Below are 27,662 nucleotides of genomic sequence, written 5' to 3'. Positions count from 1 at the left end.
GAGCATAAAATGTTGCTTCCAGATGACATTATGGGAATTGAACAAGCAAGGACTTCTGGAGGTTGTCCTAAGAAATAACTTGGACAGTAATAATGATAAAAATGCCATGCATTTTAAAATCCCAATGAAAAGCCTCTTGGCTCACAGTATCTGTGCCCTTAGTATGTCTTTCCTTGTGCCGCAACACCCTGATTTCAATGTTACCTGTAGTTTTCCTGTTTCTTTCCTTTGTTCCTTGTGGCCTCTGTCGCCCTGTTGTGCCTGCCTGGCATTCACAATGGTTACTAATACAAAATCATCAATACATTTAATTAACATCTTGCTTTTCCTTTCTTCCAGATAATTAAATGCTTAATAAAAATAGATCTAGCACCTTCCCACAGGTGTTTCCCACTCGGTCCCTGTATTGTCTCTGCCTCCTCTTACTGCTGACCCAGTTTTCTTTTAAATCCCATCAGGAGCTCCCGTCAGCTCAGATAGGCTTGGAGCCTGCTTTACACCTGATGCTGTGCGCATTGCCCAAGAGCTTGTGATGTCTAAGGTGCTATTGGCAAATACCAGAAGTTTTAGTTGCCTGAGGTGGCTGATGGATTCTTAGAGCCAACAATTAGATCCTGACAACATTAAAGCAAGGAGCTTTCAGCAGTGCTTTTCCACAGGGCTCATTGCAGATGGTGCCCAAGGCTGAGGTGGATCAGGTTAAAGGGATGGTCCTTGCTCCAGCCCTGTGATGCTGAACCTTGTTGCATGTGTCAGACCCTGTGAAGTCTGTGCTGCTGGTTTGGGGCTGTCAGGGTGGTGAAGGCTGTTCCTGCTTTTCTGAAGCAGAGCATGTTGAGTCTTGCTTTATGGCACTTTGATGAACACCTCTCCATAAGCACCAGGATAAACTAATCCCAGATTATCACATCAAATTGCCATTGCTCACTAGCCCTCCTCAGCGTGGTGTTGCAGAATTAATTATCAGTATTCATGATGTTTGTTACTGCAGTACCTAAACAACCCACATGGCACATCATCTAGATCTAGTGATATTTATCGTTGCTTTCTCCAATTGGTCCCTCTCCTGCTTTTTATCACTAGCTGAGTTTACCAGGCTTCATTATGCGCTAGTTGTTTGAGTCTCCATAGCTTTCAGTACTTTACTCAAAGCCATTTAGCCACTTAGAGCCATTAATTTTACCTTTCTCTTCCATTCTAATGGGCTGGTTTCTTCTGCTGGTGCGCAAGTAAGGAAAAAGCACTCTTCTCGAGACCTTTTGGTCATTAGTAAATAGTTGTCCTATTCTTACTGCTCTCTTAAACCCTTTAAGTTTGAGGTTGTTGTACATACATCTTGTTTGCTTCTTTCTCTTTTGGCTAAATTGATTCTTAGCCTCAAACCTAACATAGCCCCACCGCAAACCAGGCACAACCATGTTTAAATCCCTACAGGCCTTCGGAGTGTTATCTGCATCGTAAGATGCTGTGCTGGCGTTGCTGGTACATGCCTGCTGTGACTCTGTTACGTGCTAAAGAGCTGGGTTTTTTTAGCTACGTCTGGTTTTAAATTGACAGAGAAACGAGGCAAAATAACGACAAGGCTGGAATAAACCCTTGTTACCTTTCTGTTGATGTCATTGTGACAAGATAGAGCTGTCTTGTAAGTTGCACTTTTGTGTTTCAAAGGAGACAACAGAGAAGGTCCTTGCTAGGATAAGCAGAACATTTTTGCCCCCGGCAAAAATGGCATTAAATTCTCTCACCGCTGATCCTGACTGGTGTTTTATATGTGGCAAGCCAAAAGAAATAAACAAGGGAAAAACAGACAAGGGAGGAGCAAGGCCCTGGAGTGCTGCTGAGTGCTGGCTTCAACAGCCAGCTTGAAAGATTCAGTGGTGAAACCTCATCTTCTGAAGGGGAGGAGAGGCTAAATGGGGAAGAGATTGCACTGGAGCAGTCTCCTCCAAGCAGCCTGCTTTTGACTTAGGTATAGCTGAAGTGGTAAAAGTCCTTTATGTGTTTTTGTGGTGGCAAAGGTGCTTAGAAATGATGTTCAGCATGACTTCATGTTCATGATGCGTAAATGAACTTGCCAGAGTGTGTGTGCACCCACACGTGGCTGATCCAAAAGGTGTTGCAGCTGTTTCCGAAGGAGAGCGGAAATGCACTTCATAGTCATCCCCATAAGATAGTACAGGAAAATTAGTGTTTGGGTTTTGGTTTTTGTCTTCGTACATAAACCTTTCTTGACTAATTTCCTCCTTTTGACGTGTTTTGCAGATAAGCAAGCAGCAGCTTCAGACCATCAAAGATCGTTTCCAGGCCTTTCTCAATGGAGAAACCCAGATTGTGGCAGATGAAGCATTTATAAATGCTGTCCAGAGCTACTATGAGGTAAGAAGAGACAATACAGCATACGTATGAATCCCTGTTCTCACCCCTATTCACGGATGCGGTTAAGTTCTGAAATGATGGATTGCCCTTTATCAAATAGCACAGAACAAAGGCAGGCAGAAGGCTTCTTACATCTGGTACATCAAAAGGTTTGTGAGGGTCAGGGTTTGAACATGCAACCATACAGCAAACACGGCAAACCCTACACTGTGGTGTATCCTATAGCTTGATTATGGGGAAGATGACCCTTCCTGTGTAAGATGAAATATATCTTCCTGGTCCGTTTAAGCAGTGTACTTTTAAACTAGAGAAGTCGGCACAATATGAAATAAATGTCACATGCTCCCTGTGAAAAATACCAAGAGAAAACGGAGCAGCACATTCAGTTCCTGGTGAAGCTTTTACGTTGTATCTGAGTGACTTTGGGATTTTCAGCCAGAGTCTTGTCTTTTCACTTTAGATGACAAGCGCTGCAAAGCAGAGGGGAAAGGAGGAGGATGCGCATCTACAAAACCAAACGATGCCAAAGAAAGTGAAGCATCATTCATACTTGTGCAAAAGAATAATTATGCATGTCTGTCTTTTTGCACCTCTTTGTATGCAGCCCTTATCGCTGCTTTTCATATCCTTTCTCAGAGGGAGAGAGCTTCTGTTTTTGAAGGAAATCAGTGCTTGTGATTTATATGAGTGTCGCTTATTTTTTTCCTAGCCTTTCTGCAAACCATTTCTCTTTTCTCCCTAGAGCTGTTCTGTCATAAAAGGTGAAGATTTTGAATTGCCTACATAAAATATTTCTCTGGAAGTGGAATCTAAGAGGGGATCAAAATCAGATACTAAAACTGAAGAGAATTTTAACTCTATAAAAATTGGCAGCAGCTGCTTCTGTGTAAGGAAAGCACAAATTATCTCTGGATTAACTCTATTACACCAGCCTAGTAGTTACTGCTCCATCATTCTCTCCACAGGAAGGAAACTGACAGTAATTTACATCTCTTATCAGGAAAGAAATTGCCAAGGGATTATCAGTTTATCATCGCTTCACCAAGCAGATGCTGGCAGGGAAAACTTTCAAGATGACCTGAGCTGCATTTTAGGATGTAAGAGCAGTGTAATCTGTTCCGATAGGACTATTGGGCAGGAAAAGGGAACTGCTTAAAAAGAGGCAAAATACATCCCTGTTTCGTGGATGGGTCTGGCTGAAAGACTTCTAGACTAGGTCTAGAAGTCCTGCGCTGTATAATTACCCCAACTGATCCCTCACAAAGAGCAGTTGATCAGTGCTAGATATCTGCATACTCTGTGTCTTTGGTTCAACTGGACATTCCACTGGCTCTGGCCTATATAAGCAGGCCACAAAAAGTGTAATACATCACTCTGTGTCCTTCCTTTTTAACTGTTGTTCTCATTTAATTTCCAGCCATGTACTTTGAGCTTCTGTGCAGCTGTAGCATGGCCACGTGTCTCTTCATCAGCATCATCTGTACTGGCACCAGGCAAAGCCTCTGCCCCCTCTCAGAGCCTGAGCAGTGTTCTCTGCTGATGGTCTCCTTCCTCCCTTCCCTGCAGGGAGGCACCCACCCTTGATTGAACCATGGTGCAATCACAGCAGATCCTGCTTGTCTCAGCTCCTGCAAATCTCAGTTTTGTGCAATTTACTGTCCATTGGATGGACACTGCCTAGAATTTGGCATTTGGGTAGTGATTTGTGGAGCTGCCTGATGGCTTGGAAAACACTAAAACTGGGGGTTTTGCCCAGCTGAAACTGGCCATCTCTGTGCAGGACATGGCTGGTGTTTCTAAGAGGCCCACAAGCAGTGCAGAATAGGTTCATTACCTGGGGACTATTTGGATTTTGGTGGTTTCTGTTTGTTTTGTTTGGGTGTTGTTTGTTTTCTGGAGATGACATTGTAGGGCAGGAATGCATTTGCTGTTACCCTGAATGCGTTTGCATGTGTTTCTCCTGTTAAATCAGCTGTCAAGGGGTAAGCATGCGGTTGCCAGTCTTCGCATAGTTCAAGGTTAAAAGCTTGAATGATCTGAGCAGGCTCTGCTGCTGGGGTACAAAGCACTGCTGTGCCTGCAGGAATGCTGCAGACCTGTGTGTATGAGACAGGCCCAGCACACTCTAACAGACACTCCAGAAGAGCTTTTCTAATGTCCTTTTACTTCCAAGGAGTAAAGCATCTGTCAGCCAGCACTGACATGCATCAGCCCCTCCAGTGGGTATTATGGAAATGGTTGGTTAGACCCACGTCCACTCTGCTGTGGGCAGGTAGAGCTGGGGCTCCTCTATGGATGTGGCACGAGATGCCTGACCCAGCTCAGAGGTCAGCTTTCCTGTGCGTGTGCTGGTGTACGTACCCATGCCAGGGTTTTGCTCCAGCAGTTCCTGACTCCTGGCAGTGCTGCGAGGCAGTCTGACAGCCCGGTGATGCTCCGGGTATTTTCTGAAGAAAGCAGCTCGCTCTGCAGGACAAAACACCTCTTTTATCTTTTTTCATCTTCCGATTTCACGGTCTTTTCCTGCTGCTTTGTGTCTGGCTGGCTCTCCTTCGCGCCTGCCTGCTCCCTGCCAGCCCCAGCCGTCCTTTCCTCTGCTGGCTGCTGCTCTGCGCCCAGGGCTGAGGGCAGATGGGGAGTCAGGTCCCTCTGCTGATGGGGGTGAGGACTGCAGATAACAACAGCCGCTGGTGCGGGCAGGTATGAGAAGTCGTTTGAGCTGTTGTAAAGGCACCTGGATGATTACAGAGGGAAAAGCAAGAGCTGAGGGTGCTGCAGTGTGGCCGTTCTCCATGACCTCCCACCGCTTCTCACAGTCATTGTGCTGGGGACTTCCTTGGCTGTGTTGGGAGCTAGGATTTTGATAGCTCTCACCTATTACTTAAAAGCACCTGCACACACTGGGTTATCAATGCCATTTAAACTCTAAGGAAACAACATGCATGCTGATATCATTTCATTGTGGAATAAAGAGGCTGCTGGTGGCATCTTGGCTGCCCTGTCTGCAGGGAGTGCTCCCCAGCATGGTGATGTTGAAAGGAAACAGCCCAGTTCTTCAGCTAGCAGCATTTTGGGGCTGGAGCAAAACCCACTACCGCTGCCAACAGATGCCTGTGCCATCAAGTGTCCGGGAACATGGAATGCCACGTTTCTGAGTGGTGTGAAAAAAAATTCTACCATGTCCTTAGGTCATCTTCAAGCTCTTTAATTATTGAGAGCTGACAGATACATCCCTGTGCTGGCACAGCTTCTTCCCAGCCTGCTGCATTCATTGGTTCTCGACATCATTAATAAAACAGTAATTCTTCCTGAGCATTGATTGCTCTCCTGTGTTCAGGGCTCAGGAGATGAGAGCCAACACAATATACCCCTGTCCCTCTCTTGCCCTTCAGCTCTGTGTTGCTCCCGTGGCATCGCCTGGGCTGCAGGTATCTGTTAGGTTTTGACCCTTCTGCTGCTCTTGCAGTGGGAAGAGCATCTTCATCAAACACCTTCTGCCTCCCTCCTGCTCTCAGCATCCTGCACCTTGCCTGTGCTCTCTCTGCAGAGCCTTCCCAGGCAGCCTCAACCCATGCTGAACCATCCTGTGCTATAGCAGCAGAGCTGGAGCAAGAAGGGGTTTGGCCTCATCCACCTGTGGCCATGCCAGCTTTTGGTGATCTGAGTTGCTTTGATGTTTACCCATCAGTTTGTAAAGACCACGCCACTCATCCTTGTCTCTTCCCAGGGTGTTTTAACAGTGCTCTTGCAGTGCTGGTTGCCCAGGTTGGAAACACCAGGGTATGGAAGAAGTGGGGACATAGATGTTATTTAACTGAAGGTAACAATAAACTAATAAATGCAGTGCCATCTCGTGACACTGCAGAGATCTCTGGTGTAGTAGCTTAATGTAGGCCTGGTCCTTGCAGTGGTCAGAGGTTTCCCAGATGGATGGGATGCTCTTCAGATAGACACAGTGCTGTTCACTTGAATAGGATAACTTGACTCCCTGTAATGGGGCAGAACTTGGTTAGGTGAATGCAGTTGTGCAATAACTTCCTTATTAAAACCTTTGCTAGAGGAAAATATAATCCTGCTTTCCCAAAGGGCATTAATGTATCTGGTGAGGTGCAACCACAACATCTCCTGAAGTCCTAATTGCATCAAAATGTTCCATTTTAGCAAACACAAAGCAGAAGCTTCACCTGATTTCATTACACTTCCCAGAGTACAGCTGAAACCTCCGTCCGTGGCAACACGTGTTTGTTGAGTGAGGAAATGGAGAGCATGCCGGCAGCCAGGCTTCCCAGCAGTGACACCACACTTTGTGGTACTTAAGGGGGATTTATTAGTGTTTTAACTGACACCATTTGAAGTCACCCTTCTCTTGTAGGTATTCCTGAAGAGCGATCGCGTTGCCAGGATGGTGCAGAGCGGAGGGTGCTCAGCGAATGACTCCCGGGAGGTCTTCAAGAAACACATTGAGAAGAGGGTGCGGAGCCTGCCAGAAATTGATGGCCTCAGCAAGGAGACGGTGCTGAGCTCCTGGATGGCAAAGTTTGATGCTATTTACCGTGGGGAAGAGGATCCCCGCAAGCAGCAGGCCAGGATGACTGCGAGCGCTGCCTCGGAGCTCATCCTCAGCAAGGAGCAGCTCTACGAGATGTTCCAGAACATTTTGGGGATCAAGAAATTTGAGCATCAGCTTCTGTACAATGCGTGTCAGGTAAGGACCTTCTGCCAGGCGGGGTGGGAATGGAGGAGTGTTCCTTGCGGAAGGGCTTGCCAATGGGAAATGTTGCTGTTACGAGCTGGGCTGGAGAGGACTGGGTTTGAGAGATTTTTCACTAAGGAAAGAGGCTTTGATTCACGGTGGGACTTCTACAGGGCCAGTTTTGTTCTCTCAGGCTTATGCTTCTTTTCTCCTGGAATCCCATAGGATTGCTGAGACAGGAGTATTTTATTCGTCCAACTCTGTGTCTGGATGAGCAGGTCTTTGGTGGTGCCTAAGCGGGCTGTTTTGCTGTGACTTGCTTGCCTTTCCTCTGTCACATCCCCAATCTAAACAACACAAGTACCTTCTGTACCTGCAGTAACCTTATTAGTACTTGAAGCTCTGATGCCCCTGGGGTGGATGTCTTATGCAAACTCACTTCTTGAAGTTGTACAGGCCCTCCTTAAGTAGAGGAACCTCTGTGACCCCTGCATGCCCATGGTGGAAGGAGAGAGTGTCCCAAACTCCCATGACCTCAGGCTGGCTCTGCTTGCACTACGAATTCCCAGATAGATGAAAACCTTTCCTCCCATTCTTCTCCTTGCTTTCCCCCCAGTACCAGCCAGTTCCCCAGAGGCAGAGCTGGAACTCTGCAGAGCTGCTTGCGTTTCCAGCAGCCCTTGCTGAGGGCTGTCAGTGGCTGTCCAGGCTGGTGGTGACCCAGATTACAGTCCCCTGCAACCAGGTACAAATATCACAGGTGGGATAAAGGATGTCAGAGTCACGGGGAAGGGGAAGGTGGTGCTGTGTAAAGTTTACAGAGGAGGAGCAGACCTCAGTCTCTTCCCTGTAATTCAGGGGTTCAACTTGTTGAAATGAGTACATTTGAGCCTAATTCTGTCCATCTTACGTCTAGACATTTTGAATTCTTTTCAGGACATAGAAAATCATTTGATCTGTGTTTTGTAAATGCAGATCTTGCATTTGTTCTTCATCTTAAAGATGTAGAGAGCTTATCTTGCATTTGTTCATCATCTCAGGCCTTAATGGCAGAGCGAGGAGAGGATAATAAACGTTCCTGAGTAAGGCATCTTTGTAGCAAAAAGGAAACAGCAAGGAGTGCACTGGTCCTCATAAATCGTGTTTTCAAAACAAATTCCGTGCCTCCATCCTGGCTTGGAGCACTTCTTTAAAATCAAACCCATAATGTTTTCAGTGATGTGTTGAGAGCTGAGTCAGTTCTGCAGTGTTTTGGTTTTCTGACTTAACCAACTCAAGCCCTGTGTCTCTCATCCTCCCTTGACCTGTGCTTCGCTAAGGAGCTAGGGTGGTTTTGTATGAGCATGTAAGTGATCCCACCCTCTTCCTTTGTGGTTCCCAGTGATGCATAAAGCAATATTTAATCCTGACTGCCTTGCTTTGTGGATGATCTCTGCTTATGAGAGCCTTTCTACTATGAACCCAGTGGCTGCTCCCTACAAATTGCCCTGTTGCATCAAGCAGCCTGTTTCCTGCAGTAGGTCCTGGTTTTACTCTGAAAGTGAAGGATTTAATTCTGGGTTTTTCCTAATACTTGGAGGCAGCAAACCTGTAATTTAAGCTTTTAGAGAAAGATGTAATTTCTGTTGAAAGCGAATATTAGCACAGGAGTTACTCTGGTTTAAATACCTGAATAGTGAGGATTAGCTATGCAGAAGGAAGAGTCCTTTATACGGCTCAGAAAGCTGCAAGGCCAGCAGTGTTTCAGCTGGGGCACACAGCGCGGGTGATTATAGTGCTGTGGTGCTGGTGTGATGGAGTGCAATTCGGTTGCTGCTGCTGCTTCTCCAGTTAGATGCTGCAGGGAAAGAAGGCTGCAGTGGGCACACAGGGAAACTGCAGGCTTTGATGTGGGGGACCCTTATTTTGGTGCTACTTGTGGTCATATCATCTGGGCTATACCAGAGGGATCTCTGGAGCTCTCAGGGCATCAGCAGCCTTTAGGAGAGCAGCAGTAGCTGCCTTGCACTTCTGTCTTGCTAGGAAGCCCCAGGATCCTGTTGACCACTGCTCCTTCCTGCAGGGTCTCAGCCATCGATCGCAGCCGGTCTGTTGCAGGGTGTAAGTAAAACCTATCAACCTACAAATGTTGTTTGCTTAGCCTGTATGAGTTGTTCCTGGCAATAGATGAAGGTGCACACCACTTGGCTAGTGTGTTTTGTGCAGCAGAGCTGCAGGGGAGAGCAGGAAATGAGTGAGCAGTGACGTGGTAACCTGTCCCCTTTCCCCCGTGAGGGTTTCTTCCTGGTCTCCCATGATGAAGCATTGGCATCAGCCCTGAAGCAGGAAATTTTTTCCTTTTTCCTCCTAAACTTTAGCAGCAAATTATTTTCTGCTCCAAAAGCTTTTGCTGTTCGCCCAGGGCAGATTTCTAAGCCGCAGCAGCAGCTGGGTGCCTGATTGCTGTAGGCTGGAAGATACAAGTCAAGCCCCGGGTACTGCACTTCGTGGCTTGGAAACTCTCCTGTGCTGTAACCCCTTGGACCGTGCTGAGCACTGGCAGCATCTCCTGTGCGGGAAGTCTGACATCAATTAGGGAGCCAGAGGCACCTGCTGATGTTACAGCACTAAACCAGGGATATCTGGAGAGAGGAGAGTTGTGTGTACAGCACTGCAGCAGCATGGATGAGTGCTGGGTGGGAGAGGACTTGGGGGCAGCTGAGGGATAGGAATGGCTCCCTGCTTTGCAGGTACCTGTGCTATGAGCATGGCAGGGCTGGGACATGCTTCTGCAAGAATTCTTTCTAGCTGCTGATTCTCTCTATTCCACCACCACTCTGCATTTTCATTAATCTTCAGTTGCCCCATCTGCCTGTCTCTGTTTGACAAGCCATCTCCTGTAAACACCTCTGCCCTGCAGCCTGCCCTGAAACCAGCAGCGAGCTCCCTTCCCTGATGGGTTTAGCAAACACCTCTCAGCCCATAGCCATACTTGCAGCACAGAGCTCACCTGCTGGGCTTTGGGGCACTGGTTCCATAACCCCTATGAATGATAATGTATTCCCATCATGCTGTTTTGTTTCAGTCTGGATTGTATTTTGGTTACAGTCAGCCTCAGCAGTGCTTGTTTCCGTCCCTGTGAAGACACACTGACTCCTGTCTCACCAGAGCTAATTGGAAGTACAGCCTGAATCTTTTTCTTAACATTTGATTGATGTTTCTCTCCAGTTTGATAAGAACAAACTATTTTATATATTGTGTTTGTGCATGAGCTTTAAGTAAAAGGAGAACACTGTCTGGTATTTTCCTGGATATACTGAAGTTACAATATTCCCCGAAATGCTGTGCAGGCTCAAGTACTCCTCCTGTGATTAATACATTTGCTTTCCTCCCTCAGGCAGTGTACAGGCAGCTCCTGCCAGAGCCCACCGTGGACCCTGGCTCTCAGCCTGCCATGGTGCCAGCCACAGGCTTTACACTGCGACTGAGCAAACCTCCCAAACAAATCTGGGGGCAGTCAGGCTTCCCAGCGGCGGTTTGGCACGATACAAGCTACACTTGCTTTTGACCTATGCTTGTCTGCCAGTCATGGGTGGAACTGGGAAACAGAGCCTTTTCTCTGGCAGGGCATCTGAATGCCATCGCTCTTCGTGGTGCTGTTAATGCAGTTTATGAGTCGATCACCTGTGCTTAGAAAAACAAAGCTTCTCCTATTGCTCCTGTTGGCTGGGGCTGGCTGTGCTGCTGTCCTCTCCCTTAGTTTGGTGTGCAGCGGCTGTGCAAGGAGGCAAGGGGTAAGAAGGCTTTGCCTAGTTGTTGTCATCCTAAAGCATGAGCAGGAGCAATGCTGAGAGCCCCAAACAGCTTGCGCTGAACTTCCGCTGTCTGGAAGAAGGTGCTTTTCTCTCTGTAGTCTCCTGTTACATCATACTCACTAATTGCATAACAATTACATGACTGAACAGCATTTCCATTCACTTCTGACCTAATATCCAGAAGGAGGATGATTGCTAACAGAATTATTTAATGCGATATCCCCAGGTGGTATGAGGCAAGTGTATGCTTAATATGATAGCGGTGATATGGCACGATCTGAGATAGCAACAGAGCAAAAAGGATTGGTAAAGTTGGAAAGGCTTTTAGGAAACAGAGCTGGGAAGTGGTGTTGTGGCAGAACAGCTGTGGAGATAACGGTGTTGTTAAGCACAACCTCTGACTAGAACATTTTAAATAATACACAGAGGCTTGAGGTTTTTGCATAACACACACTATGTGGCTTTGATGCTTCTGCTCCACTGGAGTCAGCATTGGAAAGTGAGTGTCAGGCTCCAGCAGCGAGCTCCTCCACTGTTTGAGAGGCATTGTGAAGGGAGAGGTGTGTTCAGATCTTGGGTTTCTGGTGCAGAACCCATTGGCAAGTCTTGAGTGTAGCTCTTCTGCTTTGCAAGTAACCTGTGGCTGTGGAAGAGTCCTACAGAAGCTATTTGCTGTAAGCGCTGGGCAGTTCCAAACTTGGGTCTTTGCTGCGGTCAGCATTTCCTTGGGCACAATCCCTGTGTTTCCCACTGACCTTCATAACGGCTGAATTGCAGCAGCAGCTCAAGAAAATGAAGCTGTGGTGTTCTCCTGCCTTGTTGTTCCCCAGCTGTAGGGCAGTGATTTACTTTCCTATCTCAAGCTGTGTTTGATAGTCATTTTTAGTGACAGGGAGAAGGAGCTGGTACAGCGCTGTTCAGTTAATCCAGCAGCAATAGCTGATGTCCAGGCCACATGGTGAGCTGCACGCTTCCATCCTCCTGCTTCGGAGGAAGCCTCTGGGCTGTTCCTGCAGGACTGTGAATTCACAGGGCTCACAATCAGACTTCCTCTTCTTTCCCGGGCCTGAAGTGTCCCGTACACTGTGGCATTCCTGTTAAGTGTGCAAAACCACCAATGCTAAGCTTCCGATTTCATCTAATTCCCTTACATATTAGATTTGAAAGCAAACAGCTAAATATACGCGTGTCAGTTGTACATAATAATATATGGTTATGGTTTCTTGGCATCTATTCCTGTCCATCCAGGTAGAAGGTAAAACATTAGAAGCATGCATGTGTGGATGGGCTACAACACAGACCAAGTCCCATTGCTGTTTTGTTGCTATTGCATGTGAAGGGCTGAAAGTCTCTTACAAGTGCAGTCCAAATTGTTTTGTAAGTTTTGCTGTCCTGTGATTTTAGTAAGGAAACATTTCAACACGAATTTTGCCGACCAGAGCTGGCTTAAAATTGGAATTCACTGTTTAGACATTTATTTTTGCAGCTGAATTGGGACACTGTGTCCAAAGGGTGGCATTTCTCACAAAACACAAAGTTCCCCTGCCAAGAAAATTGGTTTCAGACGTGTTAGCAGAAAAGATCTTTAGGATTTCCGTCCTGAATCAAATGTTTGATTTTAGCTCAGGTCAGTATTAAAGATAATCCGCTGAGGCGATGCTCGCCTCCTGCCCCTCTCTCATCTCTGCAGTTCAGGTTTGTTTCCTGACTCGCTGTGGTGCATTGAGCCTGTTGCAGAGATGCTGCAGTGGTACTTGGACCATTCAGCCCAAGTTAGGGAGAAACAAGTAAGGATAGAAACTCCCACGAGGCACTGTAACAGCTCAGACAGTGAGATGAGGGTTTAGGGGACCTCAGAATAGGTGTTTGGTTTGTGTGTATCCAAGTATTTAATTTACTTTGTTGTGATGCAGACTTCCCAGCCTTGCCTTATAGTGAGAATTGAGCCTCAGGGTCATCGTGCACAGCATGGAGTTACCTGTCTGTACGCATCTCTTTCTTCAATTCAGAGATACAGGGGTTTAGAATCAGATCACTCCCTTCTGCTCCCTGCTCATCGTTTTTGAAGAACATAAAGCAATTGGGTTTTATTCTAGCTTCATCTTGAAGCTCAGTGCCTGTGAAATGGCCATCTTAGTGCTGGGTGTTTAAGCACCAACACTGATCCCTCCAAAAGTGCGGGAGGTCTTCAGCCTCAAGAGTCCCGGCAAACTGGAAGTATTCAAGGCTAGGTAGGATGGGGCTTTGAGCAACCTGGTCTAGTGGAAGGGGTGTCCCTGCCTGTGGCAGGAGGCTGCAACTGGATGAGCTTTAAGGTCACTTCCAACCCAAACCATTCTAGGATTCTATGAAACGGGCTATCATGGTGTTGGCAAGCTGGGGCTGCAGGCAAGGACTAATGGTCCTCTATGGGCTCCTCTCTTCAGACTGGATGCCTGGATGCTGTGGACAGCCAGCAGCTTTGGTCAGTACTGCTGTTCCCTTTGCAAATCCCCAGGGCATCAGCCAGACCTTTTCCCCTCCACCTCTTTTACTGTTTCAAAACACCTTTCATTCAGTCCTGTTTTCACACTGCAAGTATTATTTCCCCTCCCCACAAAGAAATCCACCACCAATAAAAATGTGTTAAGTTGGTTTCGAGATGATCAAAAGCCTCGAAATCCATAAAGCATTATACTCTGTTTTCAGTAATTCAGTATTTATTTCCATGGAAACGGAAATGGCAGCCTGGAGCCTTCTGCAGGACTGTAATTACTCCTGTGGCAGGCAGTGGCAGCCGCAGCACGCCTGTCAGGGCTCCAGCATCTCCCGAAGACAGCAGTGATTTAGTGCCCGATGGGAAATTGCAGCAGGAAAAAGCATTGGGAAGTGAATGAAATTTCTGATTTCATAATAACACAACGTAAATACACGTGGTCCTTCGGGGCGGAGGGGGAGTTGCTCTTCTTCCTTAGCTCGGGGTGTGATAAATTGAATGATGTTGGTATGGAAGGGTGGAGAAACTGAGAGGGACAGTGCAATGTCAGGGACGGGGCGAGTGTGATGTCTGGCTCTGTGGGACCCTCGGCTGCCAGCCACCCTGTTTGGGAGAGGTTTGCTGATGGAACTCACCCAGGAGGTGCAGAGTGGTCCCCTGATTGTCCCTGTTGGTCCCATATTGTGCAGAAACAGCAACCCTACATGTCTGGTGTCTTTTGGAGCAGGAAAGGTGGTTGAGATGGGACATGTCTGCTGCAGCATCCAATGGAGAGCTGTGGGAGAAGCTTGGTTAGTTGAAGGGGGACATTGCAGATGTTGGGTGACCACTTTTGGGGAGGAAACCACAGCGATCACTCTCTGCCAGGGAGGGACCTTCTCTCCCAAGCTGTCATCACCAAGTGTCTGATCTGCACAGACACGTCTGGACCTATGTGTGCATCCATTAGCTGTAGGATCAGCTTATGTTCTGTGTTGTTATGGACTTAGAGAGCAATCTTGGCCCCTGTAATTAAATTTAAAGCAAATTAGCTCTTCTATTAAACAAAATAAATCTGATGTAGCCTAATGCTGTATTCTCTAGCTATGTCTGATCAATCGCTCCTGCAAAGAGCAGGCAAATGCTGCTGAGCAGATGGTCTTGGCTGAGGCATGGTCAATTAAACTAATTAAATATGCTTTCATTTAATCAGAGGGTGTTTTAACCCTGTTAGCTGCCAGTTGGGGATGTTTGTTTTCGTGCACTAGGAACTTCCAGTTCTGGTCCTACTCTGGACATCTTCTGGTTTTACAGCCCCTTTACAGAAACCAGGCTAGAATGTGCCTCTGAAGAGCAGATATTTAGCAGAGGAATTGTAATGTCATGCAACAGTAGTGAAGGCTTGCAGGGGAAAAGTCAGTTGTTTTCCTCTAACACTAACCAGAGATGTTTATTAGGCTGAAGAAGTCTTCTGCACTGCATCCTTCCCACGCTACCTCCTGCCAGCCTTCCCTCTGGGTTTAGGGGTGTGGATGCCTCTCCTTAGCCCAGCCAAATGTCATTTGTTCTGCCAAAACAAGCCGTGGCTCGTTATGGGGTGTTATTTAAGGGACAGAAAATGGTTTTAGCATCCAGGCAGGTGCTGGAGTTGGAGAAGCAGCCTCTCATTTCTGCTGTCTACTGTCATGCAAAACATTTTGGCTGCTGGGAGCCCCTCTGCCATGGGGTTTTGGAGATGGGTTTAATTCATTATTTGCTGCTGAAATCAACGGGGATTCCTCTGAGCCAAAGCCCTGGTTCAGTTTGCTTAATAGAGCACTCAGATGTCAACTGGGCACCCTTGACACTTCCCTGCTCCCCCTTTTTGATCTGCTGTGCACTTGCCAGCGAGGTAAGTGCAACCAAGAGAGCTCGTTAGTCTAATGGAAAAGCATGCAAAATGATCTCAAGAAGCAGCAGCAGACTAACTCATCCGGACCATTAGTGACCCCTTCGGCGAGCAGCACAAGGGGATGCAGCACTCTGGGACCAGTGGTCCTCTGCATTTCAACAGCTTGTGCAAAATCAGGTTAGAAACTGATACGGGGGGCTTGATATAAGAAACGCTAGTGCCTGGAAAATATAGAGTTAAAGTACTTTTTAGCTTAACTTAAGTTGTAGAAAGAAAACTATGGTATAAGTCTGTGGAATTTAGGGGCCCCACTAACCATGAGTTAATTGTTTCACACTAGCCTTCTAAAGTATAACATTTCACACCATCCTTCTGCTTATCGGTTAGTTCAGAGACAGAGCCTCCCAAACATCTGCTAGCTTGGGATACTCCTTGCCTGCCCATCCTGCAATAAATCCTGTTCTAAATCTTTGCTCATTAACAGAAGAATTACAGATATGGCTGGTTTCAGCTAATTGTGTAACCACTGGGGCGTCCAACTGTGCCAAAGGTGAAAAGTTTAAGAAGAGGAAGACTCATTTACTTCATCCTGAGACCCTCACCCATGACCACGGGGAGGCACTGCGCAGGTGCAAAGGACCTTTTAGCTCATTATAATACGAAGCGGGGATAGGTCATGAATATGTATAGGGGTGTAACGTTAGAGGATAAATGTAGCGGGAAACGACACTGAGGGGTGCATACTTTGGAGGAGCGATCCCCGTGCACCTCAGCGTTGAATAAAAGCATACCTACTGTACAACTTCAACGAGCTGTGGAGTCAAACCGCGTATCAAAACAGTTGTGCTTTATCCAGAGGCCGCAGGGGCAACTTCAGGCATCAGACCAGATCTATTTTGTGCCATCTACCTGCTCCAGCAATATTGATCCCTGCAGGTACATTAGGGCTAAAGTTAGGATGATTTTCAAGATGTTCATCCTTAGTATTAAATGGTTTTTATTCATCTGTTCGGTGAGGGGGGTTTGCGGTGTTGTAATATCATGTGAAAACTCTTTGGTGTCTGTGTGGACTGATTTAATTTCCACAGTTCAAGGTTTAAATTCCCATCAGCCTATCTCTTCAGTTTTGTGTTTCAGTTGGCTCATGAATACTTTTCAGCATCGGTGTTCATGCTGCAAAGGAATGCATAAAAAACCCCATAGAGTCACAGACTGGTTTGGGCTGGAAGGGACCTTAAAGCTCATTCACTTCCAACCCCCTGCCTTGGGCAGGGACCCCTTCCACTGGAGCAGCTTGCTCCAAGCCCCTGTGTCCAACCTGGCCTTGAACACTGCCAGGGATGGGGCAGCCACAGCTTCTCTGGGCACCCTGTGCCAGCGCCTCAGCACCCTCACAGGGAAGAGCTTCTGCCTAAGAGCTCATCTCAGTCTCCCCTCTTTCAGTTTAAAGCCATTCCCCCTTGTCCTATCCCTACATGACCTGATGAAGAGTCCCTCCCCATCTTTCCTGTAGCCCCTTTAGGCACTGGAAGCTGCTCTAAGGTCTTCCTGGAGCCTTCTCTTCTCCAGGAACCTCAGCTCTCTCAACCTGTAAAAATAACCATGGTTACTTTATAAAATATCAATGACTTGACATTTTCAGTCTACCTTAACCCCTGCTCATTCTCTTTTTCCACTGAAAATCTACTTGCTGACATGACTTCCCTGCTGGTTAGGCAGATTTTTTTTTTTCCATCAGATCAGGCCTCATTTCAAATGGATATTTATTAATTCCATTTTCCTACCATCACCTTGCATTTTGGAAAGGATAAGTTGAGTGGTGAATTCCTGGCTCTATGTAGGAGCAATTGGGGAAAAGTATGAAGGATCAAAGTAGCTGATGATGTGCTGATGCTGCCATTTGCAGACTAGCAGAGGCCTCTGAGAAGGGAAGCACTTTGGCCCTGAGGTTGCTAACTGGGTGTCTGCTGCCTCTGCAAGTGCCCATCTGCTTCCACCTCTGAGCTTTATCATAGGAATAGATCAGAGCAGAGGGGAGGGCCAGGAACATGGGCCATTCCTGGCACAGCTGTGCAGGCAGCGATACTAGAACAGTGAGGAAGGTTTTGCAAGAAGTGCAATAGGAAGAGTTCTTGAGCATCATTAAATGTGACAACATTCAGGAATTATAGCTTGAAACATCTCAGTGGAAAAGAGATTTGAGATGGCACAAAATAGAAACCCCACGGCTGTTACCTTTGTTTTGGCAGAGAGGAGACTGCTAAGAGAAGCTGATGAATTCAGGGAAACCACTTTGTGCTGAAAAACCCAATGATCTTATGGGGCATGTTGTCCCTGTGCAGGGTGGCCCAGTCTCAAATCACTTGGTGGGTCTGCCCAAGGAGAAGCCAAGCCAGATCTTGTCCATCACAGCGGAGCGGTAGCCGAAGGTGATATATAAAATCAGATGTTTATTGCTAATCTCAAAAAAAGCCCCAACCTAAAATGTAACTGAGATGAGTTGGAGCGTGGATCCTGAGTTGGGCTTCCATGCAATCTGATTCCCAGAGGTGGGGTTCAACTCTCAAAATGCCATGATCTCAAGCAATCTTTCTTGCTTCCCCAACTTTGAATTCAGCGCAAGCAGCCATATGTAAAAACGAGTTCCACAGCGTGTCCTGTGCTTCATTAGGGAAGGAAAATGTCACTCCTCCTCTTTGTCTTTCCCTCAACCAGGGACGGGGAGCAGAACACGCGACAAAGAAATGACCCCACTGGCACCCTTTGGAGAAAGCAATCTTGTTTTTCCCTTTGAGCAGCATTTGTTCCCTGCAGTACATGTTCCTGTCAATCAGCCCAGGAAGCCATGGGAGACAGAAGGGGTGTTATCCAGAACTCTCTCTCCCTTTAAGCAAGGAACTGCTAGCTGCAAAAGAACCCATATGTGATGCTTATCTTAAGGAAGGCTGGAATACTTAATAAGACATAACTGGTGCATGACCCTGCACTATGTTAATGCCTCTCTTTCTCTTCCTTTTAACTGGAAATACAATGCAGCCGCTAGAATTTTATTTTGTGTGTAGGTCTTTAAATGCAATTTGAATTCCACATGAAAACCTCAATGCTTTGCAGCACCTCAACCCTCAATCATGTATTTTATCCCTGAAATCCTGTTGCTTTCCAGAGGAACATTCAATGCCAATCTCATGAGCGAAACAGAAAGATAATTGCACATACAGGGGTTATACGTGGTCATGCTGGAGGCTTGTGCTGGAGCTCCAGGCTCTTCATTTCAACCAGCACTGTCTTGTTGGAGAGCCTGGTTTTCCCTGAGCTCTGCTACCCTAATGTTGCACACTACTCTTTCCGTTTTCTTCTTATAGTCTTAAATAGACAGCTCGTTCTTGTGACATGCGTCATCCACTAAGTGAATACTTTGAAGGTTCTGTATTAATATTTTACTGAGTTTTCTCTAATGTTATTTCTGAAAGATGTGGTTTTTCCATATTGCATTCAGTATTCCAGAAAAGAGAATTATTTCAATAAAAAGATGTGTTATTCATCAGTCCTCTCCTCCACTCCCTGTATTTCATTCATCAGACTACCCGTGTTTCTGTGTTACTTGACAAATGCTTCATGCCACAGCTTGGGATGTGATAGACAGTGTCATTTTTAGTTTGGAAGAAACTTTGGGAGTCAGATGCATCAGGCCATAGAAAATACTGCATGGATATCAGATACAGCTGGGTTAGTCTTCTGGTTTGTATCTAAAAGAGTACCAAAATAAAAAGAGAACACATACATTTCTTAAGAGAAATGAGATGCCAAGAGCTTTCTTCAAAATGATATCAAAGTAGGCACGTATTTGTTCCCACTGAGCTGACTATAAACTGGGAAATGATCAACAAACTCGATTTCATGCATTTCAAAGGCTCAGTCTCAATATCCCAAACTACAAGAAAATGCAGCTTATGTAAGCTGATCCTTACTTCTGTTTCAGTATTGAGTTTTCATGTTCGATATACTGTGGTTTTTCTGGAACATCTGATTCTACTTATGTTTTGTGAGAAATTAGAGTGGCAAGTTCAATAGGGAATTACATGCAAGACAGCTTCAAATACATTCTCTCATGTATTTAAAAGGCAGCTATAGTAGCTTGAAGTCATATAAAAACTGTGCTGGCCTCCAGCACACAGACCTTGTTTCACAATGCAGGGTGGCGATGATGTTTCCTAGCAGGAGTGATCTGTGCATGTTGTAGCCTTTGGTCCTGTTCTTTTGTCTCTGAAATAGAGGACAGTAAGAAGATGGAGAAGTGATGGCACAGTATTCTTTGTCATTCAGTGTGAAGTCTTTGTAGAAACGTCATTGCAACGAAAGAGGGGAAAATGATTGCATCTCCTATTTAACAAAGATTATGGTGGCATAATAGCCATGCGTTCTTCCAAAGAGCATTTTGAGATTAAAGGCAATATTGAGCTGAAGTTCCCCATGTAATATGAGAAGACTCAGAAGGCAAGGGAGAGAGGCATACACCTTTCGAGCAGCCAGCTCGAAGTCAGACATCAGTGGCATGTGTGTTTTGTTGTAGGTGCTGTAAAGTTGGGGTCTGTAGGTGTTAAACATTGATAGCTATGGCAGGAGAGTGAGAAGAGTTGTATGTGAGCCCTGAGTGCTGGCACTCAGTGTAAGGCTTTACTCCTCGGCTGTTCCTTCACAGAAGGAGCATCAGTGAAGAGTTTCCTTGTTGCCAAGTTGAGGACCATAAGCTTTCACTTCTGTGGAGGCTTTTGCTCAATATAACTAGCTGCTTTTGTGACCCAGCTAGGCACAGAGATGGCAGCGAGAAAGCTTTTTGGGTAGTTTAAATTGTGAAAATCAAATAGTAGAGTAATTAAGTGGTCTCTTATTTGTTCTCGACACCAGTCATTTATCCTGCTGGTATTTCTGCCAGGTTGCTGGCGAGCTCATGTTGTACAACACTGGTGAAATGAGCTGCAGGCATGTGTTTGGCTGCCATTACCAGGAGTTTTGCATGCTTGGGTGCAGAGCTGAGACCAGGACTGGTAAAACAGCTGCAAAACTGAGATGTGGTTTCATGGGGAAACTATTGACACAATAATTTCATTAGTTCGGGTGATGTCTGTTACATTTGATGAGAATGTCATTTGCCAAATGCAGCACTTCATGTTTTAAACTGATATTAAAACCTGGTGCTTATTATTTCTGATTCAGGGTTGTAATATCAGCGACAGTTCCTCATCATTGTACTTGCTGTCTCCTTGTGGCTGGAGGTCTCATTCTGCATCTTCCTTCCCTGTGCATATCAATTCTCGGAAATGTAAAATATCAAGCAGCTATTTTCAGTCACCTTCTAACTCGGTTCTTCATTTACCTTTCTCATTGTGGATTTTCCCTTTGCTTGCCCTTTTTCTCCTCACCAATAGATTTTTGGCTGGGAACAGTTGTGTTCAGATGGTGAAGTAGCAATTGAATGTAAATTAGCTGAAGGAGCTGTGACTGCCACTGTCAAAATGATTCCAAAATAACTTTGTGGAGGAGAATGACTGTCAGGTCAGAGAAGAGCATCACGGCTTGGATCTGCTGGGGGAACAGAGTTAGAAAGAATAATACAGGTTAGATTAATAGAAGAGCAATGGCCCCTGAATACTGGATTATATGCTATTAAAGATGCATAATAAAAATGACGGTAACCACACATGAGTATTCAGCAGCAGTATTTGGGAAAGGGTCTGTTTCAAACTCTGCCTTTCCTATGAACATCGGCAGTATTCACGATGGTTTCTTTGAGCTTGTTACACCAGCCTTCCTCTGACAGCCAAGTCCCCACTGACAGTGTGATCATTAGCAAAGCATGAGGAGAAAACCGGACGCTGGTTTTGCTAATGGTTTGACTAAATGTTGTGCTGCTGTTGTCCCTGGGCAGTGGCAGGAGGTGACTCTCCTCCTTTCCCATGCATTTCTTTCGCCAGCCATGTACTCCTGATCTTCTTTATCACCAGTTAACATAGGCTGTTATTCAGGGTCATTGCTTGGTCAATCTGTTCCACCTTTATGTATGGAGACTGCAAAACAGCTGAGGGCATGTGGCAGTCAGTAGAAGTCTTATTTCTGTGGATGAAAATAGCCAAACATACGCTCAAGAAGATAATTGGGATCATTAAACTTTCCTATCGTAATGCCAGTTGCAGTTTCATCTATTGAATGGCTAAGAACATAGGTAGCATCGATGAACAAACAGAACAAAACCCCATATTTCTGTCCTAAACATACCAGCAGAAACCCTGGTCTTGTAACGTCAGAGTATGGGCTTGATCTAAGCATCATTGTCAGTGATCTTGGAAGACCTGGTCTGCTTCGTAATAAGAGTGCTTTTCTGGATGATGACAATCAAAGTACATTTTGTTTAGGCCCAATCAGTGGTTATCGGTGTCACATGGAGCACCATGAAGTCAGTTGCTCACCCTGGTAGAGCTGGTGTCGCAGGGCCTTAAATTTCATGTCATGTGCAGTCAGGGCAGTGATAGATGCACGAGATCACACAGAATCACAGAACATCAGGAACTGGAAGGGACCTCAAAAGATCATCTAGTCCAATCCCCCTGCCAGAGCAGGAACACCTAGATAAGGTTACACAGGAATGTGTCCAGGCGGGTTTTGAATGTCTCCAGAGAAGGAGACTCCACAACCCCCCTGGGCAGCCTGTTCCAGTGTTCCGTCACCCTCACTGAGAAGAAGTTTCTTCTCAAGTTTAAGTGGAACCTCTTGTGTTCCAGTTTGTACCCATTACCCCTTGTCTTATCATTGTTTGCCACTAAGAAGAGCCTGGCTCCATCCTCGTGACACTCCCCCTTTATATATTTATATACACTAATAAGGTCCCCCCGCAGTCTCCTCTTCTCCAAACTATAGAGACCCAGCTCCCTCAGCCTTTCCTCATAAGGGAGATGCTCCACTCCCTTCACCATCTTAGTTGCCCTGCGCTGGACTCTCTCCAGCAGGTCCCTGTCCTTCTTGAACTGAGGGGCCCAGAACTGGACACAATATTCCAGATGCGGTCTCACCAGGGCCGAGTAGAGGGGAAGGAGGACCTCTCTCGACCTACTGACCACCCCCCTTCTAATACACCCCAGGATGCCATTGGGCAGCACAGGGCACAAGGGCAGGAGAGCAAGCACATCTGTCCCCCTGAGGCTTCATGCCATGCAGCATGCCGCAGCAGAAGGGAAGCTCTCTCCACTGTTGCGTGAAATTACTGGATATCAATCAAAAGTAAATCACTCCTGTTCAAAGACAATCCATAAGAATCATTCATAATTAAAGTTCTCCTGTGTAGAGGCTGCTGGGGAGGGCTGTGTTGAGGCTGTTAGTGAGGGGTGCTGGTGAGGAGGGGAAGAAAAATGGGTCGAAGTCCTGCTGGAAAAGGAGTAAATGCCCATTGACAGCATTAAATCAGATGTAACTGAAAATCAATGGGGACAAACTCTGATGTGAATAGGCCTATGCCAACACGAACCCTGCAGAAGGGAAGTGCTGGTACAGCAGCTGACAGGAAATAACAGGAAGGGATGGGCTCAGGAGAAGTCATCAAGCAGAACAGAGGTCAACACGAAACAGCAGCATTGCCTTTCAGATATGACAGTACCTGCCTGCTGTAAAGCTCTGTCAGGCTGTAATGGTTCCTGCCTTAAGGTGGAGCAAAATCCATCCCTCTGCTCTGATGGCGCTGATTTCTGTGGAGAGCTTTTCCAGCTGCCTTGGCATGTCTTGTTGTGAAGCCCTCCCGGCTGCCTCTCCTGGGGAGGATGTATGGATGCAGTTGAACTGGAGATGGGGCCAGTCCTGCTTTGCTACAGCAGTTTGCCTACTCTGCTTTCCAGTATCTGAAACAACTTTGGTACCCCTGCTCTTCTCAGGATGAAAACCTGGATCCTTCAGGGTAACTTACAGCAAACCTTAAAGGATGTTCAGCTCCTTTTTTTTATCCTCTCCACTGGAAAACCTCAGGAAACATTGGGGAATAGCCTCCATAGGGCTGCAGAGATACTTCTGCTATATCCAGATCTGGGATCTGCGTTGGGAAGGTCTTGGGAGTCACGTGGAAGGACTAATAGTTTGGCTCACCTGGGGAAATGGTCTGTTTGCAAACGTATTAGAGTGATCTTTAACCAGGCATGTACGAGTGCAGTTAAACTGCGGGATCAAAGCAGGCGCTGTTGCCTGTGCTTGTGATAGTCTGGAAGAACTGGGCAAAGGTTGTGACAGCCTTTCTCTCTCCCAAAGGATGCACTGGATATTTTTCTATTGGAGAAGTTTGAGTTTTAATGGAGGGTACAGCCTTAACATAGCGACTGTAGGCTGAATTTTACTAGGGATATACAAGAGATTGCACGGGAAGGGGCTAGTAGTTCATTTTGGGTTGGGAGCCCATCAGTCTCATGTGGCAGGGCAGATTTTGGACACTATGAAAGTGTTATTGCTGAATATAGAATCAAAGTAGTTCAGTTATTTAACTGAGCTTTGTTTAGGCTGGTTATTTCATTATAGTGTTCAGGAACATTGGGGTGGGCTCCAAAAAGGAGCCCTGCAGCCAGGCAGATTGGAGCTGCTCCCTGGTCACCTGCAGCCAAAAGCCTTTGGGCTGGAAATACCTGGGTTAGGAAGCAGAACTGGGATACATGGTGGTACATGCAGATGAGGTGATGGCAGATGAGGGGACACTGCTTTGTCTGATGAAGTTTATTACAAATTCCCATCTGCTCAGAAGCAGAAGCTATAAGGTTTGTGCTGTGCAAGTAATTATTTGTTATACATTTTTAAGCATGAAATCTAGTCCAAATGGCAAATATTTTTAGTGTGTGTCATTGTGCTGTTAAGGAAGCTGCCAGCAACATAAACCTGAATAACTCTGCGTGATGATCGGGGTGGGGATGGGATTACCTTCATTTCAGTGCCAGCCTTGCAAAGCAGCTACTGCATGATGTGTCCCCTGCGCTGATTTTGGAGGGCACCTGCAGAGGAGATGGTTCACAAGGAGTGATGACAGGTCTGTGCCAGGTTTCTGTTTGTCCTGCCAGCGATGGCAATGAGCAGTGGTAATGCAGCCCAGGACTGCAAGTGGGCATTGCCTCTGCTGCCTCTGCTTCAGCACCAACTGTTGTCCTTGCCTGCTGGGCAAACAGGTTTAGCTGGAGAGGGGAAACAAATCAAGAGAAGGATTTTCTGCTTTGCCCATGTTCACCTCCCCAGGCTTAGGTACTCGCTCCTTCTTCAGCTGCTCTCCTGCTTGCATGAGGCAGCATCTTGTAGTTGGCTGCTTTCTCTCCATTCATTTCACCCATGACAGCAGCACACATCTGGCACAGCTTGGAGGTGTTCGACCAGGTGTGAAAGTGGCTCTGGAGAAGACAGGAGAGTTGCTGGGTTTCTCCTGGTGGAATATGGAAGAGGCTGTCCCGCATCTCTTGGTTTTCAGCAAGCGCATCCTGTGGAGTGAGCCTGCACGTGGTTTGTCCTGTAGGCAGATTTGGGATGAATTAAACATCCTTCAGATTTTTAAGGAACTGGTGAAGTTGTTCAGGAATATTTTATCCTCCACTCGAAATCCCCCCAAAAAAGAGTGAGAGGATGGATTTGAGATGGATCTGACCATTTTAGAAGCTGAACAGCTTAGGATTTTTAGATTGCAGAAAACATAGTAAGAACTGTGGAAATGAATGCTTCCTGAGGGGTGAGATCTGCTGAGGATTTTGCTCAGCCTGTAAGCCAAATGACTAAGTTATTCCCTCAGCTTTCATGCAAGGTGATCCTCAGTTGATTCCTTTGCATCTGTGAAGCAGCAGGGGCAGGTATCAGAGCATTTCCCAGCTGTGCCTGCAAGAGTTCTGTTGCTGTCCTCCACCTTCCTTAACAGCCTGCAGTATTTGGGCCATTAGTCCCATCGGGGGCTGCTCTTCCTTGTTTTTCCCAGTGACTCCAGCTGGAGGGAGAGAGGGATGCAGAAGGAGCTGCTGCTCTTCTTGGCAGCAAGCTGACCCTGTTGGTGATTGCACACAGGCATTATTTTTTCCAGTGCCCTAAGCACTGCTTTTCCCTCCCTTGATTTCCATGGGTTTACTTAATTAATAAGAAATAGAGGGGAAGAATTACATCTATAGGTTCCGTATGTGTATATTCCTGTGGTTTTATAGCTGGTAGGGTCTGATGGTACCTTCATCTGAAGAAAAAGGGTGGCTCTAGCAACACAATTTTGACTTGCTTACAGAGCAGAATGCAAAAAACTCTGAATCCCATGAGAATGCTTCAAGCATTGCTTTTCTCTTTAATCTCTGTATTGAAGTTTTTCTTCATTTCTAAAATGAACCTCAGCTGCTCTGTGAGATAGGCAGGTATCGATGCTGCAGGCCTGCAGTCACAGTTGCACTCTGGCTAACATCTGGATTCCAGCTGCGTATTGTGCACTACTCTCTGTATGTTCGTTCTACATATGAAGCGTGTTGCCCCCAGTAGAAGCTTAGAGAGAAGGCTGAGGGTAGAATACAGATGAAATGGGATCAGAGAGCAAGTTATCACCTTATTTTTGCAGCACACTGATGTTCAGAAGGCCGCAGAGACCTCAACAATAGCAGAGACTGTAATGCCATACTGTCGGAGTATCCAGTATATTTTCCTTAACTCCATAAGCAAAAGCCTCCTGCCCTGGTAACAGTTTCAAAGGAAAGAGGTCATGCCTTGCTGAATGTAGTTTGAAACCACACTTTCCCAAAAAGCAGGAGATGAGGGTGTTCCTTGCAGAGAGGAGCTCTCTGGAAGAATTACCATACAGCCACAGTGTGGTCTGACACACCACCCAGCCCACGTCCCATCCCTGAATCAGTCCTCTTTTGCTAATGGAACTCTGCTGTGCCATCTCCCCTGGCATTCCAGCCCTGCCCTTGCCTTCTCTCCAGGGTTCAGAGATGGTGGGTGCTTCTCCCTTTTCTCCAGCTGTGTTGCATCCTGGCATGTGCCAAAGCTGAGGTAGTCCAGCCTGGGTTGGGATGAAGGTGTTGGGCAGCTAGTGCTTTATTTGGCTTTAAATACAAATAATAATTAGTAAAACAGTGTGAAAACCAGCTCTCCACCCTATGGGGATGGAAAAGCTTTGGCTGGAGGCTCCGTCCATACTGAGCTCTAGAGAAAGATAACTAAGAGACAGCAGGTGAAGCCTGGAAGGGGAGCTGGGGGAAAGCTAGTGGTGCTTTCGTGAACACAAGACCCTTAGGGCAGCACTGGACCCTTGGGGCCCCCATACACAAAATGTTGGGGTTCATGTCACATACAGTGTCTGCAGATTGCTGTGTGGGGTTGCAGGCTGTGGTTCAAAATGCTCAAGAGCAAGCTGACTCCATTCGCCATCAGACATCTCATCTCTCCCTCTGGACAGAGCAGGCTGCAGGCAAATGGCTCTTCTGCGCTCACCAGCACAGCAGAGCAGCTTGAAAGCTGCATGTAGTAATATTCCACATGGAGAAGGATGTTAATGGCAGGGAATGTGATTGACTGCCTTTTCCTGTCGCTGCTGTATTAGCTCTGTTTAAATCAGCTCGCGTTAACGGCAGTTATATTTAACGCTGTCTGTCTGCACGGCTGAATTTTTAGATTGTTAATTTTAAATTGCAAATTGCTTAATTATGCCTGACTTTTTATAAATATTTGTAACGTGAGTTAATGTTTTCTATTAGGTGTGATACACATCCTGGAAAAAAACTAATTGTTCTCACTGATGTGCACCGGGTCTGGCGGGAGCCCCCAAAGCCTCGGTCATCACTTATCTAAAGGCAATTGCCATTACAGCTGATGTATCAGAAGTCGAGGTCTGTAGCCAGGGCAATTTGTCTGTTATGATTGGGGAAAGCATTAGGATTCATTTGGCTTCCCAGCAAGAAGAAAAGAAAATGTTTATTATTGACGTTACAACAGTGTAAAGACCCAACACTCATGATGCTACATGTTCTTAGTATTGTTGGGCTCCTGGAGCCTGCTCTGAACATTGACATGAGATGTGGAAAGGTTTTAGCCTGGGAGGAATTTTAAATTGGACCGTTTTCAGATACTTTGAACCTCAGGACTCCAAAAGCCCATCCTTGTTCTTTTCTGGGGATGCCCACTGCCCAGGTAGTCCATGCTCAGCAGACATTTGTCTTGGTGGGTCTCCTGCAGGGTTTGTGTAGTGAAGGGTAAAAGACCAAACACCCCAACTTTGTGTCTGCCTGGCTGTCAGCGGCAGCTCTCCATTCAGGGATGCATGGAGCAATGGTCCCCAGGGCAGGGAGGTAGAGCATCTCTCCTGGCTGCTCCAAGGGCAGGTCCTCAACCACATCCTCTGTAAAGCTGTTGTGCTGAGCTGCCTGGAAGCCTTGTCTCCACACAAATTCATCAGTGCTTAAAAACCGATGAGGTGCCAGTCTATGG

At 46.4% G+C, this 27,662-nt stretch overlaps 1 protein-coding gene across 8 annotated transcripts in view; it reads left to right on the top strand.

Moving 5' to 3' along the window:
• Positions 1-27,662, top strand: part of CADPS (calcium dependent secretion activator) — a gene marked incomplete at its 5' end in the record, with an annotated part of 213,435 nt that overhangs the window by 37,560 nt on the left and 148,213 nt on the right. For all 8 annotated transcript variants that reach the window (XM_080625195.1, XM_080625194.1, XM_080625193.1 and 5 more), the window contains 2 exons: positions 2,263-2,376; positions 6,749-7,081. In XM_080625195.1, the coding sequence (XP_080481321.1) occupies positions 2,263-2,376; positions 6,749-7,081 (447 nt within the window). The remainder of the gene's footprint in view (positions 1-2,262; positions 2,377-6,748; positions 7,082-27,662) is intronic.

The sequence above is a fragment of the Psittacula echo genome (genome assembly GCF_963264785.1).
Source record: "Psittacula echo genome assembly, chromosome: 9".
Lineage (NCBI taxonomy): Eukaryota > Metazoa > Chordata > Aves > Psittaciformes > Psittacidae > Psittacula > Psittacula echo.
The sequence above is the reverse complement of the archived record's forward strand: the minus strand, read 5'-3'. Positions and strand labels throughout refer to the sequence as shown.